At 53.2% G+C, this 18,099-nt stretch overlaps 1 protein-coding gene across 4 annotated transcripts in view; it reads right to left on the bottom strand.

Moving 5' to 3' along the window:
* Positions 1–809: 809 nt before the first annotated feature.
* Positions 810–18,099, bottom strand: part of Lrsam1 (leucine rich repeat and sterile alpha motif containing 1) — a 35,038-nt gene continuing 17,748 nt past the window's right edge. For 2 of the 4 annotated variants that reach the window (XM_075985897.1, XM_075985896.1), the window contains exons 16-26: positions 15,119–15,189; positions 13,261–13,360; positions 12,169–12,256; positions 9,724–9,798; positions 8,289–8,369; positions 6,977–7,072; positions 5,980–6,078; positions 4,969–5,100; positions 3,468–3,549; positions 2,775–2,920; positions 810–1,472 (exon numbers count right to left, since the gene is read on the bottom strand). In XM_075985897.1, coding sequence (XP_075842012.1) covers positions 1,347–1,472; positions 2,775–2,920; positions 3,468–3,549; positions 4,969–5,100; positions 5,980–6,078; positions 6,977–7,072; positions 8,289–8,369; positions 9,724–9,798; positions 12,169–12,256; positions 13,261–13,360; positions 15,119–15,189 — 1,096 coding nt within the window. In that variant the 3' untranslated portion in view covers positions 810–1,346. The remainder of the gene's footprint in view (positions 1,473–2,774; positions 2,921–3,467; positions 3,550–4,968; positions 5,101–5,979; positions 6,079–6,976; positions 7,073–8,288; positions 8,370–9,723; positions 9,799–12,168; positions 12,257–13,260; positions 13,361–15,118; positions 15,190–18,099) is intronic. The other 2 variants (XM_075985899.1, XM_075985898.1) reach the window with 1 other exon arrangement.

Here is an 18,099-nt window from a genome sequence, read left to right on the forward strand (position 1 = left end):
TCTGACTAGCCTGGAATTAGCCAATTAGGACCGCCTGGCTGGTGAGCCGCAGGGGTCTGCCTACCTGGCTTCCCCAGTACTGTGATGCGTGCATACACCTCCATGGCTGGTCTTCTGTGAGTGCTGGGAATCCAGACTTTCAAATGCCAACCACTTTTCTGAGCTCTCTAACCCGTCCCCTCCTCCCACCTTTTGCCACCCCCCCCCCCTTTTTGAGGCAGTGTGTGTGTGTAGTCCTGACTGGCCTGGAACTCACTCTGTAGACCAAACTGGCCTTGAACTCACTGAGATCCACCTGCCTCTGCCTCCCAAGTGCTGAGATTAAAGGTTTTCACCACCACTGCCTGGCCTAACCTATTCTTATAACCCCCTATTGTAGAGGGGGAAACTGAGGCACAGAGAAGGGAGAGGCCATGGAGCTTTCAGGTGACTGCCTCCTGATGGCTGATCAGTTCCAGTGGCAGCCATGAGGGTGGGCTCCAGCCTGCGCTAGTGCCAACAGCCCATCAAGTGGTACCTGTAGGGCACATGCTGTAGGAAGGGCAGGAGGGTGTCACGTCACCACAGCTGCTGGGCTGGATGGCCCATCTCAGTTGCCTTGGCAGCCCCCTTACCCTGGATAACCACACAACCCGTCCCATGAGCACGAGCTGCTTATAAAGAGGCCGCCCCTGGCTCGGTGCCCCCCCCCCCCCCCCCCGCGCCCTTTGTTGAAGAAGATGTTGCCTAGTCTCCACTGGGAGAGGAGCTGCCTTCTAGAACCCAGCCCATTCTCATCCCTCTCAAGTTCCCAAGGACACACGGGTCACTCAGGGAGGAACTCAGATTTATTAGTGTTCCTGCTGAGTCAACCTGCCCGTGTGGGCTGAGGATGCAGATATGGGAGAACAGGTATTCAAGAAAGCAGCAGCAGAGGGCTGGAGTGGTCCTGCACAGCCACCCTCCCAGGGACACTGTCCCACCTCAGGCCAGGATGGCTGGTGCACTCCACAGATACAGACCCCTCCAGAAGGGACAGACAGTTGGGTGTAACGCTAAGGCTTGCCTAGTAACCTCGATTCCTGAGTCCTGCTGGTGGCACGGCCACCTCCATACCCTGGACCCTGTCCCTAGGCCACAGGCTACATCACCAGCAGATATGCCCCATCTCCTGTCCGCTGTCCAGAATAGCTATGTCACAGACCAGGAACACCCCACCTGCCTGCCTACAGCTCAAGGTAGTGGGGGTGGCAGAAGACCATGGCTGTCTTGCCCTCATCTGGGGAATGTGGATGTGGGTGTGTGGGAGCCCAGCAGTGATGGAGATGGTACCAAGCAAGGGCCAGCGCTGGTAGGTGGCTGTGCATTCAACTGCTGTGGTAGATCCGGAGGCGCTGCGAGATCTCCTGGCGGCACAGCGGGCAGGTGCGCAGCGGCTGGCAGCACTGCTGGCAGCAGCAGACATGGCCGCAGGGGAGGAAGACCATCTGGGCCTGTGGAGAGACCAGCGTTAGCAGCCGGGCTGCTCGGTTGTCCTGGAGCACGGCAGTGGGCGCGAAAGCCCTTTCCTCCGCTGCACGCTAGGCCAGATGCCCTACTACTGAGCTGCTTCCACGTCCCAAGTGCTGGGACGCCAGGTGTGTACCACCACCCGGCTCTCAGCCTGTTTTAATTATTCTGTGTGTGCTTGCCAAATTCTGATGCCTGGTCTACAGTGACTTCAACCTTACAGGTCACTGGCTTTGTGCATGTGCCCAGCCTCTGCTTTAGCGTGACCTCATGGTGTGCACATGTCCCGAGAAGTCTCCCACTCTTCAAAGTCATTTAGCCTATCAAGAAATTGGGGGGCTGGAGAGATGGCTCAGTGGTTAAGAGCACTGCCTGCTCTTCCAAAGGTCCTGAGTTCAATTCCCAGCAACCACATGGTGGCTCACAACCATCTGCAATGGGATCTGGTGCCCTCTTCTGGCCTGAAGGCATACCTTCAGACAGAATACTGAGAATACTGTATACATAATAAATAAATAAAATCTTAGATTTATTTAAAAAAAAAAAAAAGAAATTGGGAGTCATTTCTAGAGCCTGAGGACAGGGCCTCAGTTAGAGTTCAAACGCCGGTGCTGTCCACCACACAGCATTCTGGAGTCTTCTGAAAGTCAGAGAGCTATCCAGCTGCCACCAGGGCCGCCTTGTTTATGTATGTGACGTGTGTGTGTGTGTGTGTGTGTGTGTGTGCGCGTGCGCGCGCACGTGTGAGTGTAGCTACACACGGAGGGCAGAAGGGGGTGTTGGATCCCCTGGAGTTGTGAGCCACCTATCATGGATGCAGGGAACTTGGATCTCTGGAAGAGCAGCAAGCATGAGGCATCTCTCCAGCCCTTTTTGGATTTCTCGAGACAGGGTCTTGCTACATAACCCTCAGACTCATGGGAACCCTGCTGTCTGCACCTCTCACAAGCTAGGATCACAGGCATGTGCCATCATGCCTGCCCCTGGCTGCTTTCTAAGCCTGAAACCTCGTGGACACGAGGGAGGATCTGTGCTTTAAGCACTGGAATGTTTACTTTTTGTAATAAGTGTTAATTTTGCAACAATTTTGAAGAGACTTGGCAGGGCAAACCATGTTCTTGGTGAGTCCCGATGGGAGAAACTTTCCCTAATATAGTTAATAAGCCGAGAGAAAGATCCTTCTTGCAGGAACAACCTCTAGAAACTGATGTTAGCATTGGTTGTATCTGGGCCATGGGTCATTTCAGTGTCTTGTGTCGGGTTCTGTAGCATCTCCGCAGACTTACCTCCCGTTCCAGGCACACAACGCACTCTGAGGTTGGTGTGTCCAGCTCTGCTGGGGGAGCAGATGGTCTCACTGACTCGGGAGCCCCCTGAGGGGCTGCAGGGGGCTCCAGGACACCGAGGACCTCATCTTTGGATAGTTTCAACTCTGAGGAAATCAGAGGGATAGGCTAAGTCAGGGAGTCATGCTTGTTGATCCCAATCCCTAGGAGATCTCCTGGTTGTGTGTACCCCAAAGTGAGTGATCTGAGGGGAAAATGAGGGCGTGCCTCCAGTCCAAGAGCAGGGGAAAGGCTTTCTTTCTGATCCTCACTGATTCCTACGTCTCCATCTGTGAGATGGGAGTGGATCTTCTGCCCATAGGTCACACTCTGGACCTTCAGAGCTCAGAAACTTGAGGCTCAGAGAGGGGACATTACTTGCCTGGGGCCATATCGCCATCTAGTGGTGGAGCTGCTGGATAGGCGCCCTTGGCTAGTGAGTGGTTGAACCTCTATCAGGTTCCCAGGAAACAGGACTCAATGGCATGGCAGAGTGGGAACACTCCAAAGCTGCCTCCCTATTCCCCAGTCCTCCCCCTGGCAAAGCCCCTTCTATGCCCAGAGCTCTGCCCTGGAGCCAGTAGCCACTAGACTGCCAGCCACAGCTCACATAACCTGGGCCTCTCAGCCCTGGAAAGAGTCCCGAGTCAGCACCTGGCTGGACCCTGGCCGAATCTAGCAGGTTCCGGGCTCTCCGTAGGATCTCATGCTGCAGGCCTGCTTCTGAGACACCCACCTGTGGCAGAACAGGGAAGAGCAGACCAAGAGCTGAGGGCAGGTATGGGCAGGAGCCAGGCCTCCTGCTTTAAGCTACATATAGTGTTCAAGCCCACAGGTCTACCTCATGCCCCGCCTCTGGCATCTTCAATGGAAACAGAGCAGCCTGGACCGTGGGGTCAGCATGAGCAGAGCCACAGCTGTGTAGGGCCTGACTCTGGCCTGGGTGCCATGATTATTGTGGAAGAGAAGAACTGAGACCCCAACCCCAGCAAGAAAATCTGTAACATAAGTGATTTAGGGACTGCCCAGTGCCACCTGCACTGAAGCTCCCCTCGACCCTGACCACCGCTGTCGCTGTACATGGGGAACCGAGGACAGAGAGCTACTTGCTGCTGAGAAGCAGCCATGCCTGAGCCACGAGGCCCCACACCCAGAGCCCCAGCACACGGCCCAGAACCCTGCAGTGTCAGAGAGTCCGTCTGCATCTGTCCTAGGTGAGGCAGGAGAGCCAAGTGGAGATGACTGAACCGCTCATGGCCAAGATCATGGCTGGCATGAGACTTAGAACTGAAGTGGTATTTCATTTGTATTTTAATACATAAAGCTCAACCTGAAGGTCAGAAAAGCAAAGCAGCCAGCCTAGTGGCTGTTACCTCTACCTCAGTCTGAAATGGCGATCCTTCCTCCAGGAATCTTAGAATGAGACTGTGAGAGCTGTCTCCTCCTCTTATATTCCTCTCTAGTGCTGGGATTAAAGGTGTGCACCACCACCGCCCAGTTTCTATGACAAACTAGTGTGGCTACTGGGATTAAAGGTGTGTGTCACCACTGCCTGGTCTGTAAGGCTGGCCAGCGGACTGTTTTACTCTCTGATCTTCAGACAAGTTTTATTTATTAAAATACAAATGAGGGAGGGGGAGGGAAATGGGAGGCGGTGGCGGGGAGGAGGCAGAAATCTTTAATAAATAAATAAATAAAATACAAATGAAATATCACTACGCAGAAGGATGCCAGCATGTGTGGGTCCCAGAAAAATGCTGGTGACCGTTGGCATCATTTTATTTGAAGAGAAATGGATTAACTCCATGAAAGGAGCAAGGCTTGGGGTCAGGATCTACTGGGCTCAGGCAGTGCTATGGCTATGCATGTGACCCACGGCACAGGCTGAGGCTGGTCAGAACCTCCTGAGCATGTGTGCTGCCCTATGAACTTCAGGGTCCACGTTCCTCACATGCTAAGCAGGACAGGCTGAGCACACCAGCGAGTGGAGGCTTAGAGGGGGCAGCAGTTCTGGCCTGAGATGGGGACCTGGAGCCATCTGATCCGGATAGACCTTGCTTCACCAAAACTGAACAAAATACACACCAACCTTTGGCCAGATTGGGTCCAGGCCTGGCCAGCCTTTCTGACTTTCTCCGAGACAGTGGTTGCCTACCTTAGCCAGGTCCCCAGGGCTCATCTGGCTCAGCATGTCCAACGAGATGCGGTGGTGGGCGAAGAGGGGCAGGTAGTGCTCAGCCGACAGCTCCGCCAGCAGCGCCACCAGCTGGCGCTCCATGCCTTCTTCCTGTAGGGTGGCCCCGGGGGAAGGCCAAGGGTGTCAGAGTGCAAGGGACAGAAGATCCCACTGGTTTCAAGAAGGGACAGTCAGCGTGCACGACACAAGTGTGTCCTGGGGGTTTTCCCAGAGGAAGGTGTGTGCAGTGCACAGAGCTCCAGGCACAGGGAGTTCACTGCAGTTCCACACTTGAAATAGTCAGCCATTCAAACATCTACCAGGAGGCGGCTCGCTAAGGAGGCCAGGCCCGCACTGGGTACTGCGCAGGCATCTGAGAACAATGGGGGAGCGGTGTGAGCGTGGACGGGAAGCTGTTCATCAGTATTTAGATAAAAGCAAGCTACCGGAATGGTATGAATGGGGCTCGGGGGTTGGTTCAGAGAGTTTACTGCTCTTGCAGAGGTCCCAGGTTCAATTCCCAGCAACCACATCAGGTAGATCACGACCACCTGTAACTCCAGGTCCAGGGGTTCTGATGCCCTCTGGCCTCCAGGGCACCTGCCTGCACATGGTGCACATAAACTCTCACAGGCACACATACATACATACAGATAAAAAAGTAAATCTAGGCCGGGTTTGGTGGCACACGCCCCTAATCCCAGCAGCACTCAGGAGGCAGAGGCAGATGGACCTCTGAGAGTTCCAGGTCAGTCGGGCTACACAGGGAGACCTTGTCTCAAACTGTGAGCGTGCGTGTGCGAGAGCACAATGGAGGAGAATGGGATCACATCTGCCCAGCCGCACAGCTCACGGTCTATCTGTGCTCTCTGAGTGAACACTCACTTTCCTAGAGGGAGGTGGCATGCTGGAGTCCGCAGTGAGGCTGGGCCGAGGTACCTTTGGAAAGAACCCTCTAGTTCATGGGTCAGATGAGCACCAAGTCCTTACCTGCAGCTTCAAGGACAAAGGCTTCTGGTTCAAAAGCCGCTGGTACTGAATAAGCCAGTAATTTTCCTGCTTGGTTTCGCTCTTGGCTTCTAATTCTACCTGCCAAGAACACAGGTTGGCACCATTAGCTACCGCTCAGCTTCCAGTCAGGGAACAAGAGATGATCAGACCGCGTTGTCCCCACCTCTGCTCCTCCGAGTGTATGTGACTTTCCCATCCAGCCACCTGCTGTCCCTGCTTTAAGCCACGGGGCAAAGACAGGAAGTACAGCTGTGCTCAGCAGCAGCAGGAAATGAGCCTGAAAGGGCCATGGGCTGTCTAAGGCCACACATATGGCAGAGAAGCCCTGCTCCTGGCCCCTGTACTAGGTCCCACACTACTTCTAGCTCTGACAGGGACCCCTTTTGGTCTGTTTGTGGGACAGCAAACTCTTTTTGTTTTTATTCGAGACAGGGTTTCTCTGTAGCTTTGGAGCCTGTCCTGGAACTTGCTCTTGTAGCCCAGGCTGGCCTCGAACTCAGAGATCCTCCTGCCTCTGCCTCCCAAGTGCTGGGATTAAAGGTGTGCGCCACTACCACCCGGCTTCAGTGGTCTGCTCTTAACACAGAATCCTGTCCTGGAAAGAATACCCAGGTCTGCCCTCGGATCTTGTGGACACCGAGAGCACGGTGCACAGAGGCCAAGAAACTGGCTGTGCTCTCGTCACTCTCTGCTCCTGACTCCGATGTGCTGGGCCAGCGTCTCTAGCTCAACCACTGTGGTTTCCCCACGGGACTATAATCTGGATTGTGAGAGAAAATAAACTCCCTATGACAGCACACAAGGAGCTAAAACGAACTAAACACACAACAAACTAAAAGTTGCCAAGTGACACTTTTCTTTGGCACCTACTACTGGGATAATGAATGTTCAAAAGCACAGGCAGCGTGCCCGAGGGACACACGCCTGCATGATGCACACACGCCCAGTGACATGCAGCAGAAGCCCAGGAGCATACCAGAATGTCATGGAGCTCTTCTTCTCGCTGTGTCTTTTCTTTGAGTAGCTGCTGGAGCAGGTTGCTCAGTGCCCAGCGCTGCTCTGAGATCATCTCCTGCAACACAGAATCAGATCTGAGGCCACTGTGAGCTCTTGCCGTGGTCCCTACAGTGCAGCTCGGCATGATCTGGGAACCTCACTAACTGAATCCGGAGGTATTCACATGCGTGGCATTCACGTCCCCCCAAGCCCTCAACTCCCTTCTCTGTGGGCTTCAGGCCAGGCGTGGGACCCTAGTGATGACAATGGAGGGTTGGAAATGCCAAACAAAAGAAACGAGAAGCCTCGGGTCTCCACTGACCACAGCACACAGTGGAAGTAGATGGCAAGAAGGGTCGATGAGGATCCTGGACGATGAGGGCACCGTACGGAGGTAAGGAGGCTACCACACATGCCAACTGCCCTGTGTTTGTGTCCTTGGAAACCCGATGGAGGTCCCGACAGTGAGCCCTGTGACTCAGATGGGCATGAAGCTGCCACTCAGTGGTGGCAGCTTCTCTGTGCAGCCCAGTTCCTCATCTGTATAATCATCAGAGGTTCACCAAGAACATTCTGATGGGCTGACAACACAGGCTAGCCATGAAAGATGGCTTCCACCTTAGAGAGGGGCCCGGTGGAAATGAGACCACCTAACAATGTGGGTAGACCTAGGGGCAGTGCCTTCTCTGTACTGGAAGGTTGTGGGTCAGTTTAGACTCTCCTGGGCACCGTGAGAGTGACAGATGGAAGCTGCTCAGAAGCCTGGCACGTGCTCACACGCCATCCTTCCTTGTCCCTGTGTGAGTCCGGGGAGACCGAGGGAAGGGAGAAGAGTACCCCTTTTTATCATGTGCCAAGGCTGTATGGCCAGGCTGTGTGTGAGCCACACAGCCAGGTCCCAGTGTCCAATCCAGACTGCTATGCGCCAATCCGTGCTGCCCTCTGGGGCCTGCGGGCTGCACCAGCTTCTGTTCACATGCCCTTGGGAGACCAGAACTCCCCTAACAGGGAACACCAGCCCAGAGAGTAGGACCTGCAGCCCGCTTGACCACACAGCCACCAGCCCAGAGAGGGGAATGCAGATGGTGATGATGCCCAGCAGGCCTGGCAATGAAGCCGTCCTTCCTCTGACCCTCTTGCCCAGCATGAAGCTACCTTTGATCCTGGACCGTGTTGGCTCTGTTGGGCTGGAACTGCCCTGTGTGCTGGGAGCCCATTTCTGGGCCTGAGGAGCGGTCGCTCTGAGGTCAGGCGTGGGGTGAGGGCGTTGTCTGGCTGGGAGCCTCACATACCTGAAGCATCTCTGTGTCCAGGGACTTCCTCTTTAACTCCAGCTGTGTCAGCTGCAATAACTCGGTTTCTATTAGCCTAATCTAAACAGAAGATGAGACAGGGGCGTCGATTCGCAATCACCACGGTTCCCTCATGTGCTGCTGCTGCTGGCCAAGCAGGGACTCAGAAACCTTTGTCAGGAGGCTGGGTAGCCCCAGACAGAGCGGAACTCGTGGGCCTTAGGAGCTCACTGATGGGAATAAAAACAAGATGCCACTTTGCGGCTCTGGGGGGCCTGGACCATGGGTACATGTGTCTCGGTCAACACCACACAGACAGGGCCCATCTCAGAGTGGGCACTGGGAGAAGGTCTGTGAGATGGAGAGGGGCTTCTTTCCTGGTCATCACTAGGCCCTTTATCTGTGGACTGTGGGACAATCACACTTTATCCATGCAGCTGTCAAGGGCGCTAGAGGGTGAGGGTTAGGGTTAGGGTGCAGTAATGAGCTGCAGTTTTCTGCTGGGCTGCAGCTGAGTCAGGTCGCCAGCAAAGGACAGGGAAACTGATGCTCAGCGTGGTGAAGTAACTGGTCCAAGGACACAGAGCAGATGGGCGAGACCATTTCCCTGGGATATGCCAGCTTGGGGTCTGACGAGGAACAGGGTCACTGAGAATGTCTGGGGGCCACCACATGCTCTCAGACCCCACAACTGGTGACTTCTCAGCCAATGACCCTGAGGCCTCTTCCCACCCTAAGCCCCTGACCCCACCAACCCTGGTCAGAGGAATGAGCTTCATGTCTGGCAATGTGGGATTGAAATTAAAGAGGGAGATTAAAAAAAAATTAAGTTGGTTTAGGTCAAACAAGAAAAGAAGAGAAATAAAAAGAAAAAAACATGCAAAATGTGAGGATTGGTGTGTAAACACAAAGTGATGTGTCTTCTCACAGCCTGACAGCTTGCAGAACATCTGGCCCCAGCCCCACGAGGTCCAGCAGGGGCCCCGCCCAAAGCCACTTCACCAGTCAATAGTGGAGCCTGGGTGGGAGGGTGGCCTCATCCCAACCAGGCCAGAGTCCTTCCTCAGCAGATCTTAGGATCTGGCTGCCCAGTCAAGTGGGAATCCAACCAAGAAGCCATTGCTCAGTCATTTTGAGCTGATGGGGTAGTGGAGTCTGAGCTGGCCAGTTTCCCCAAGAGTCACGTTAGAGTGGCCCTCTCTCCGGCCCATGGTTATGGAAACACACACTGTATTTGCCCAGCAGGCTCTGGCCGGGCTCTGGGATGAGGCCATCTCCAGCGCTGTTCAAGTCACAAACCAACAGCCCACTGTTGGTTGTTGGGGAATAAAAGGTCTCCCAAGCAGAGGTCTCATGTGAGTGGCCAGTCAGGGACCGCGGCCCTGATGAGCCAGGTCTGCGTGCAGGAGCAGGACTGGAGGCCGCGCGCACTCACCTGGTTCCTGATTTGCCGATGTGCCAGGTCTTTCTTCACCTGGAGAGCCTCGAATGCAGCCTTCTGCATCACACTCTGCAAGACAGCACGCACAGACCACTGGCTGAGCTGTGCTCCCTGGCTCCAGCCTTGGGGAGCAACATCTACCTAAAAACCCTGGAAAGTGTGATTTTATGCGTCTGTGGAGACAGAAAAAACTCTTGTCTCTTTTTCCTTTCGACGCAGAGTCTATGTAACTCAAGTTGGTTCTGAGTCCTGCCTCAATCGTCCCGCCTCAGCCTCCTGAGAGGTGGAATTACAAGCAGGCTGCCACACCCGGTCGGAGAAGGAACGTTTTCCTTTTGGAGACAGGGTTTCTCTGTGTAGCCCTGGCTGTCCTAGTACTCACTCTGTAGCCCAGGCTGGCCTCGAACTCAAAATTTGAGCCAGGAGAGAGTTACAACAAAGAGAATAACCCCCAACGTGAAGGGAGGGGGGACAAATGAAATCCAAACTGATCAGAAAACTACGGCTAACGTCATACAAATCAGCAAACCTCGTCAACCTTAACTACGTGTAAACGGACCGCAACTTCCAATTAAAAATTAAAAAGGCTGTTGTCATCTGTAAGACAGACTCCTTCTCAGTAAAGATAGAACTGAAGGGATGGAAACCAATGGACCAACCAGGAAAAATCAGACATAGCACCAGCAGAGATGCTCACACCTGACAAAATAGACTCTGAGCCAAAACTAGCCCACATGGAGAAAAAAAGGTCAGTATGTCAGCAAAAGGCCACTCTAGCAAGAATAAGTGGTAATTTTAAGTACACTTAATTTCATAACATAATATTGTATATAAAGGAACAGACGGGTCCTGATAAAAGAGGAGGGTGACTTCTGTAATCTCTCTCATCAACAGAGAGGAGACCATCTGAACAAACACAACAACAGCAAAATCAACAAAGAAACGCCAGCGTTAAACTGAGCTGCAGTTCCGGAACCAGCCTGCGTGTTCACCAGCAGGTCACTGACAAAGACAGTGTGGTACACACATGGCAGGGTCTTATGCAGCCTAAAGGAGAACTGAACTGCTGGGCGGTGGTGGTGCACACTCCAAACCCTCGGGGAGCAGAGATGGGTGGATCTCTGTGAGCTCAAGGCCAGCCTGACCTACAGAGCGAGTTCCAGGACAGCTAGGGCTGGAAAAACCCTGTCTCAAAAAAACAAGAAACAAAAACAAAACAAAAAGGAGAGTGATAAAACTGTGTTGTTACAGAAGAGACGGGACTGGGGTCACAGTGGTAAGGGAAAGATAAATATCACGGTTTCCTCTTATGTGTGCACTCAGATTTAAATATGTATATAGTTCATGCACATGTACCTATGAACGAGAGACATGAGAACAGAGAGGGACTATTTCACGGGGGAGAACCAGAGGGGATGAGTGAACGTGAGGGAAGTGCTTGGCAAACCTGCACTACAGCCGTGGCAAAGACATCATTTCCTACGCTACCCAAGGGCTGGCATCGTGCCCGCCACGTCTCCCAATGTCTTTCTTTTTTTTCTGTTTTACTTATTTATTTTCATTTTTGAGACAGGGTCTCTCTGCCTCCCTGGCTGTCCTGGGACTTGCTATGTAGACCAGGCTGGCCCCAAACTCACAGAGCCACCAGCCTCTGCTTCCCCAGTGCTGGGATTAAAGGGGTGAAACACTTCACCCAGACTCTAATATTTATTTATTTTTTGAGGTGAGGTGGCCTCATGTAGCCCAGTCCGGCCTCAAACTTAAACGCCCTATGATGCTGAGGATGACCTTGAACTTCTGATCCTCCTGTCACTTCCCACACGACAGGATTGCAGGTGTGTGCTACCACACCGGTTCCTGAGGTGTTGGGAATGGAACCTTGGTCCGGGCATGCTAGGGAGTCTCTAGCCACTGAGCCACATGTCCAGTCCTGAACGCTGCATTCCCACAACAGAAGATGGCTTGCCTGTTTCTGCTGCCCATTTCATAGACGAGGACCTGCTTGTGACAGGTGCCACGTCTACCCAGATCTCTAGTCTCTCCTTAGCCAGAGGCAGGTACCCTCCCTGAGAAACAGGGTCCTACAGACAGTAAATCATACCAGTTTGGGAGAAGAAAGAGATTGGAGTTAGGAGGGAGGTGGATGGCTGAGCAGGGCTGAGCCGATATAAATACAAAGGAAAAGGCCGTGACAAGCACAGGGAAGAGTCAGGGTCAGCTTCAGGGACCTAAATGACCACAGTGAGGCCCTTGCTTGATCCATTTCAGGCTCTGCCCGGCACCTTCTAAGCTTCCGCTTATGGAAGTCAGCAGTGAGAGCAGCAGTGGGTGCGGAGACAGGAGACAGGGCCCTGCCCAGCTCCCTGAGTGTCCCCAGGGAGTAGAGCTAGGGACCAGGGTCGCACAGGAGGGTGCAGTCAGCCCCGGGCCAGCGCTCACCTCCTGAAGGATCTGGCTGATGGCTTTGCTCTGATCCATCTGCTGCCATGACAGAATCTGCTGGAACCGCTGGTCCATTTCGGCCATGCTGCCAGAAAAACAGCACAGTCACTCACTGAGTATTCCCTGAGCACCTACTGTGTGCAGGGCACCTGGGAGGAGACCGAGACAAGCAACGCGACTGGCAGAGGGCAGGGTGCAGCCTCAAGGACATCAAGGAGGGTGGCGGAGCAGCGGGTGGGCAGAGAGCCGCCCAGGCCCTCCAGTCCATCTCCTTCACGACCCCCCCCCCATGGATGCCCGGCTCCTGCCCAACCACCTCTGGTGAGCCCTGGTGAGCCACTCCCTTCTGGAATGTTCCTCCCAGCATTTCCGCACTGGCTGTACTGTGTTCAGCCCTCCACCCAGGCTGGCGACTGGCACAGAGTTCACGACCTCGAGCTTCCCGCGCATCAAGATGGTAGCTTTAGTTTCTTTCACATTAACTTTAAAAAGTTTCTTGGTGTTTTTAAAACAAGATTTACTCGAGTGTTCTGCCTGCGTATGTGGAAGTGCACAGCATCTGTGCAGTGACCATCAGAACTACAGTCATCGATGGGTGCTGCAAGCTGAACCCTGGTCCTCTACGGGAACAGCCAGGGGTTTCAATAGCCGAGTCATCGCTCTAGCCCTGTGACTGTGCACGTGCCCGTGCATGCACGCATGCACACGCGTGTTCTGAGACAGGGTCTCATGCAGCTCAAGTGGGTGCGGACTTCACTACGTAGTTCACTCTTGAACTCCTGATCTTCCTGCCTCTACTTACCAAGTGCTACAAGCATGTGCCACCATGCCCGGCAAAGATTCGAATTTCTTGTTTGCTCCCCCAGAACCTCGGCTTTGAGGTACAGGGGGCGTGGATAACAGTTTCGTCTCCACAGACAGACAGATGGGCCGAGGGAGACGGCTGCACTCACTTCATCACTGCCTACCCCAGAGGTTGACCATCCCCCGTCCTGACAGCACCGCCAAAGCTGGGATGGCTCAGTCTGGGACCCCCAGCTGACCCCCTCGGAGCCCGCACTTGGGAACACACGCTCCTCCTTACCTTACCTGGAACAGGCCTGCTGGACCAGACTCTGCCTCTGAGACTCATAGGCCATCTGGACGAGCCGGCTCTTACAACTCTCGGTTAGCATCTGCTGCATGGCGGCTGCAGAGAGAAGGCTGTGAGCTACAGAGACGGGGTGGCTGCTCTTGGGCTTCCCTGAGTAAGGACAGGCCCAGGGGGCTGACCGGCTGGATAGCCACTCTCTCTCTCTCTCTCCTTTTATTTTTTTTTCCAAGACGAGTTTTCTCTGCAGAGCTCTGATTGTCCTGGAACTAGCTCTTGTAGTGCAGGCTGGCCTCCACCTTCTGAGTCCTGGGATTAAAGGCGGGTACCACCACCGCCTGGCTGGATAGTCATTCTTAAAGAAAGTCTCTCCCTCTTTCCTTCCTCCTTTGATAGTATTGCTAAATAGCCCAGCCTGGCCTTGAACTCCCAAATCTTCCTGCTTCAGCACTGAGTTCTGTGATTGCAGCTGAGTACCAGCACCCAGCCCTAAAAAAATCTATACTGCTGGGTGCTGGTGGTGCAGGCCTTTAGTCCCAGTAGTTAGGAAGCAGAGGCAGGCAAATCTATGTGAGTTCTAGGCCAGCCTGGTCTACAAAGCAAGTTCTAGGGCAGCCAGGACTACACACACACACACACACACACACACACACACACACACACACACACAAACCCTGCCTCAAAAAGTCAAACATAGTGGTCCCTTTGTTATTTTTTGTTGAATTAATTAAAACTTCAAAAAAAATTATGTGTATGGGTGTTCTGCTTTTGTGGCTTGTGCACCATGTACATGCAGTGACTTTAGAGGCCAGCAGAGGGTGCTGCATCCCCATGTACATGCAGTGACTGCGGAGGCCAGCAGAGGGTGCTGCATCCCCATGTACATGCAGTGACTGCGGAGGCCAGCAGAGGGTGCTGCATCCCCCGGAATCGAGTTCCAGATGGTGGGTTGTGAGCTACCCAGAGCTGCTGCAATTAGAATTCAGGTCCTCTGGAAGAGCAGCCTATGCTCTTGACCACTCACTGGGCCAGCTCTCCAGCTCCCTTGTTGAATTTTTTTTCTAAGTTATAAAGGTTGTAAGGGGCCGGATGTGGCTCAGGGGTAGTGGGCTTGCCTAGCATGTGCTAGGCCCTGGGATCCAGCAAGGCAACAGCAAATGGGAGGTTTGAAAGGCTGAAAACACAAAGCCCAGGATGCTGGTCCCATCTCTGGGAAACTAACTCAATAAACATCTGGTGATTCCCACAGCTGTTCTTTAACAAATGGTGACCCCTGACAGAGCTGTCTGTGATCTGAGCCTCTGCAGGTGTGGTGAGCACGTGTATAGCAAGTCTGGTACATAGAGGGCCCCCACCCCCCCCCATGACAAAAGCCTCAAAGACGGGGACAGTCAATCTCCACTTTAACTGAGGACAGGCAGTGCGTTCACAGCCTTCCTGAGCCCAAGGCTGCAAATTTTCCATGCTGGTCTGGATCAAGCCTTATCAGTGTGGACCTTGTGGAGCTCGGGGCGAACCGGGCACACCAGGAGGGGTAGGAGTGGCTGAGTGAGGCTGACCCCAGCTCTCAGCACAGAAGTCAGAGCAGCCAAATTTGTGACATGCTCAGGAAGGACCACATCAGATCCCCTGACAGTCCTGTGTAGTAGGCAGGTAACTGTCGTTTTCCTCCACTCTATCGACAGGAAACCTGAGACTCAGACTCTAAGCTTGCCTGATCCCAGGGCCTGAGCTCCACGACAGACTTGGCTGCCCTTTGTCAGGGTGACACTCGGTACCCTCCACACGAGACTGACAGGAACAGTCTACCCACGAGCACCGCCCACAAAACCCCTCATCTCCCATGCTACAACTCACAGGCGATCTCACGTTGCCTCAGGTTCTCTGTCTCCTCCTGGGTTATGGACATCAACTGTTCCATTCTTATTCTAGGAAGAGAAAAAAGTACAAATCAAATTCATCCATTCATTCCAGCAAGAATCTTTTTTTTTGGTTTTTTGAGACAGGGTTTCTCTGTGGTTTTGGAGCCTGTTCTGGAACTAGCTCTTGTAGACCAGGCTGGTCTCGAACTCACAGAGATCCGCCTGCCTCTGCCTCCCAAGTGCTGGGATTAAAGGCGTGCGCCACCACCGCCCGGCTCCAGCAAGAATCTTACCAGATAAACACTCCCTCCTCCAGGGCACCTCCCTGATAGACCAATCCATGCTGCATGCCCAAAGCACCACACACATCTCCTGAGGATGTTAACCTTGAGCCTTAAAGGTGATTACTTCTTAGGACAGTGGGTCACCAACGTTAGAAGCCAATACCACGAACAAATGGGAAGGTGCCTAACATCCCGGGCCACTGAAAGACGCCGTCATCGGTTGTTGCTAGCGACTTCAGACGGTGGGGTACTTTACTGCACTGCCAAGAGGAACGTGAACTGACAACAGTCTGTGAGAAGCCAGAGTCTCCCCTGAGACTCTGCAGTAACGCCTTTGCAGTTACCTCAAGAAGGGTTCACTTACGGTGTGGAGGGGGACATTAGCCTAAAAACAGCTTCAAACAAGGTGTTTATTCTGTTTTGTTTGTTCTGACGCGGAGTCTCTCTACTATGTAGCCCTGGCTGTTGTTTCTGCCTTCTAGAAGGTCTTAAAAATTACCATTTTATGCGCATAGGTCTTTTTCCTACATGTGCATCTGTGTTCCACATTCATGCCAAGTGTCCACAGAGGCCACAAGATGCTGCCAGATCCCTTAGACCTGGATTACAAATAGTTGTGAGCTGTCATGTGGGTGCTGGGGATTGAACCCAGGTCCTCTGGAGGAGCAGGTATCTCTTTAGCCTCCTACAAACAAGGTTTTGGGCACAAAACTACATGTATGACGTAAGAGGTGAAAAGATTTCAAGGTAACTTTACACACACACGCTGCACGCTGTGTGTGCTTTCCGTGTTCACATGCCAAGGGTGGCTCGATTGATTAGCACCCTGCATGTTCCTGCGTGGGACTTAGTTCAAAGGCCTGGATCCTCTGAGAATGGGGCTGTCCTCTGGGCCTGCCCAGCCCAGCATCAGACATGGTCTGTCGCTAAGGGCTAAATGTGTGTTACCACTCAGCTGGGCCTCAGCAGGCACAGCTGGCCTGGGCAGGACATCCCCGGGGAGCACTCCGAAGATGCTCCTATGTGGTGAGGGCTGAGATGGCCAGGGAGAGGAGGCTCCCAGGAGAATCAGGAAAGCGCCCCAGCGACATCTCAGGGAGGGGCAGGCAACAGTGTCAGTCCTTCTCGCCATCATTTATGTTTCCTTCCTTCCTTCCTTCCTTCCTTCCTTCCTTCCTTCCTTCCTTCCTTCCTCCCTCCCTCCTTCCCTTCCCTCCTTCCCTCCCTCCCTCCCTCCCTCCTTCCCTTCCCTCCTTCCCTCCCTCCCTCCCTCCCTCCTTCCCTTCCCTTCCTCCCTCCCTCCTTCCCTTCCCTCCCTCCCTCCTTCCCTCCCTCCCTCCCTCCCTCCTTCCTTTCCTCCTTTCTTCCTGTCCTTTAAAATATTATTTCCCCTTTTATTTGGACAGGCCTCACTCTGTAGCCTAGGCTAGCCTGGAACTTCCTATGTAGACCAAGTTGTCCCTGAGCTTGCGCTCCTCCTGAGTGCTAGGGTTACAGACATGCGCCACCACACTCAGTCTTGTGCGTGTGTTCATGTGCAAGCGAGCGTGTGCATGTGGACAGAGGTCAAGGGTCAATGCTAGATGTTTTCCCTAGGTGTCCCTCTCTACCTCAGTTTTTGAGACAAGGTTTCTCATGGAACCTGAAGCTCATAAGCTTTGCCATGCTGTCTGGTCAGGAGCTCCGACCTCCTAGTCCTGCAGCTACAGGATGCGCTGCCTGCTTGGGTTTTACGCAGGCACTAAGGATGGTGTGAACTCAGGTCCTCATGCTGTGCAGGCAGCTCCGTATTGAGCCGTCTCTCGGTCCATTCCATGAATACTCACTATGTAGTAAGAACTGGCCTTGATCTCCTGATCCTTCTTAATTCCCCTTTACTTCCCTAACCCCTAACATTAGAATGACAGCCGTGTACCAAGCCTGACCTATTACTTTCCTGACAACAAATGCGATGTACCTCAAAGGAGGCAGCTTGATAAATACCCAGGACAAAGAGAAAAACCAAAGGCCACTGCTCGTACTTCCTGTCTATCACACACCCAGCGTTACCCCAGGGAGGGCTCCCTTTGATTTCTACACGCAAAGCATCTGAAGAGCAATGCGTGTCCGTTCTGCTTTCAAGCTGCCCGCGTCTAGCAGGGAGGAATGCAGTGGTCCCATGTGTTTGTGGGTTCCCTGTCTGCAGAGTCAACCGACCGCTGGTCAGTAATACCTGGAAAAATCTTGTGTCTGTACCGGTATGAGCATATTTCCCCACTATCTCCTAAGCAACGGAGCAGAGCTGCTATTTGCATAGCATGCGCTTCGTATCAGGTTATCAGGAAGCATGCCAAGCAGAAAGGGAAATGTGTGAGGCCCCAGGCCAGCGCTTCTCAACCTTCCTGATGCTGCGGCCTCTTAACACAGCTCCTCATGCTGCGGTGACCCCAACCATAAAGATCATTTGGACTGCTACTTTATAACTGTAATTTCGCTACTGTTATGAATCAGAATGTAAGTATCTGTGCTTTCTCATGGTCTTAGGTGACCCCTGTAAAATGGTCATTCGACCCCTTGTTGTGACCCATAGGTTGAATATTTCCCTTTATTTGAGGGACTTGAGCAGCTGTGGTTTGAGGGACAAAAGTATCATATTCTTTTTATTTCTACAAATGTGGATTTGTAAAAATTTTGTTCATTTATTTTGGTTTGG

Source organism: Microtus pennsylvanicus, chromosome 9 (genome assembly GCF_037038515.1).
Source record: "Microtus pennsylvanicus isolate mMicPen1 chromosome 9, mMicPen1.hap1, whole genome shotgun sequence".
Taxonomy (NCBI): Eukaryota; Metazoa; Chordata; class Mammalia; order Rodentia; family Cricetidae; genus Microtus; species Microtus pennsylvanicus.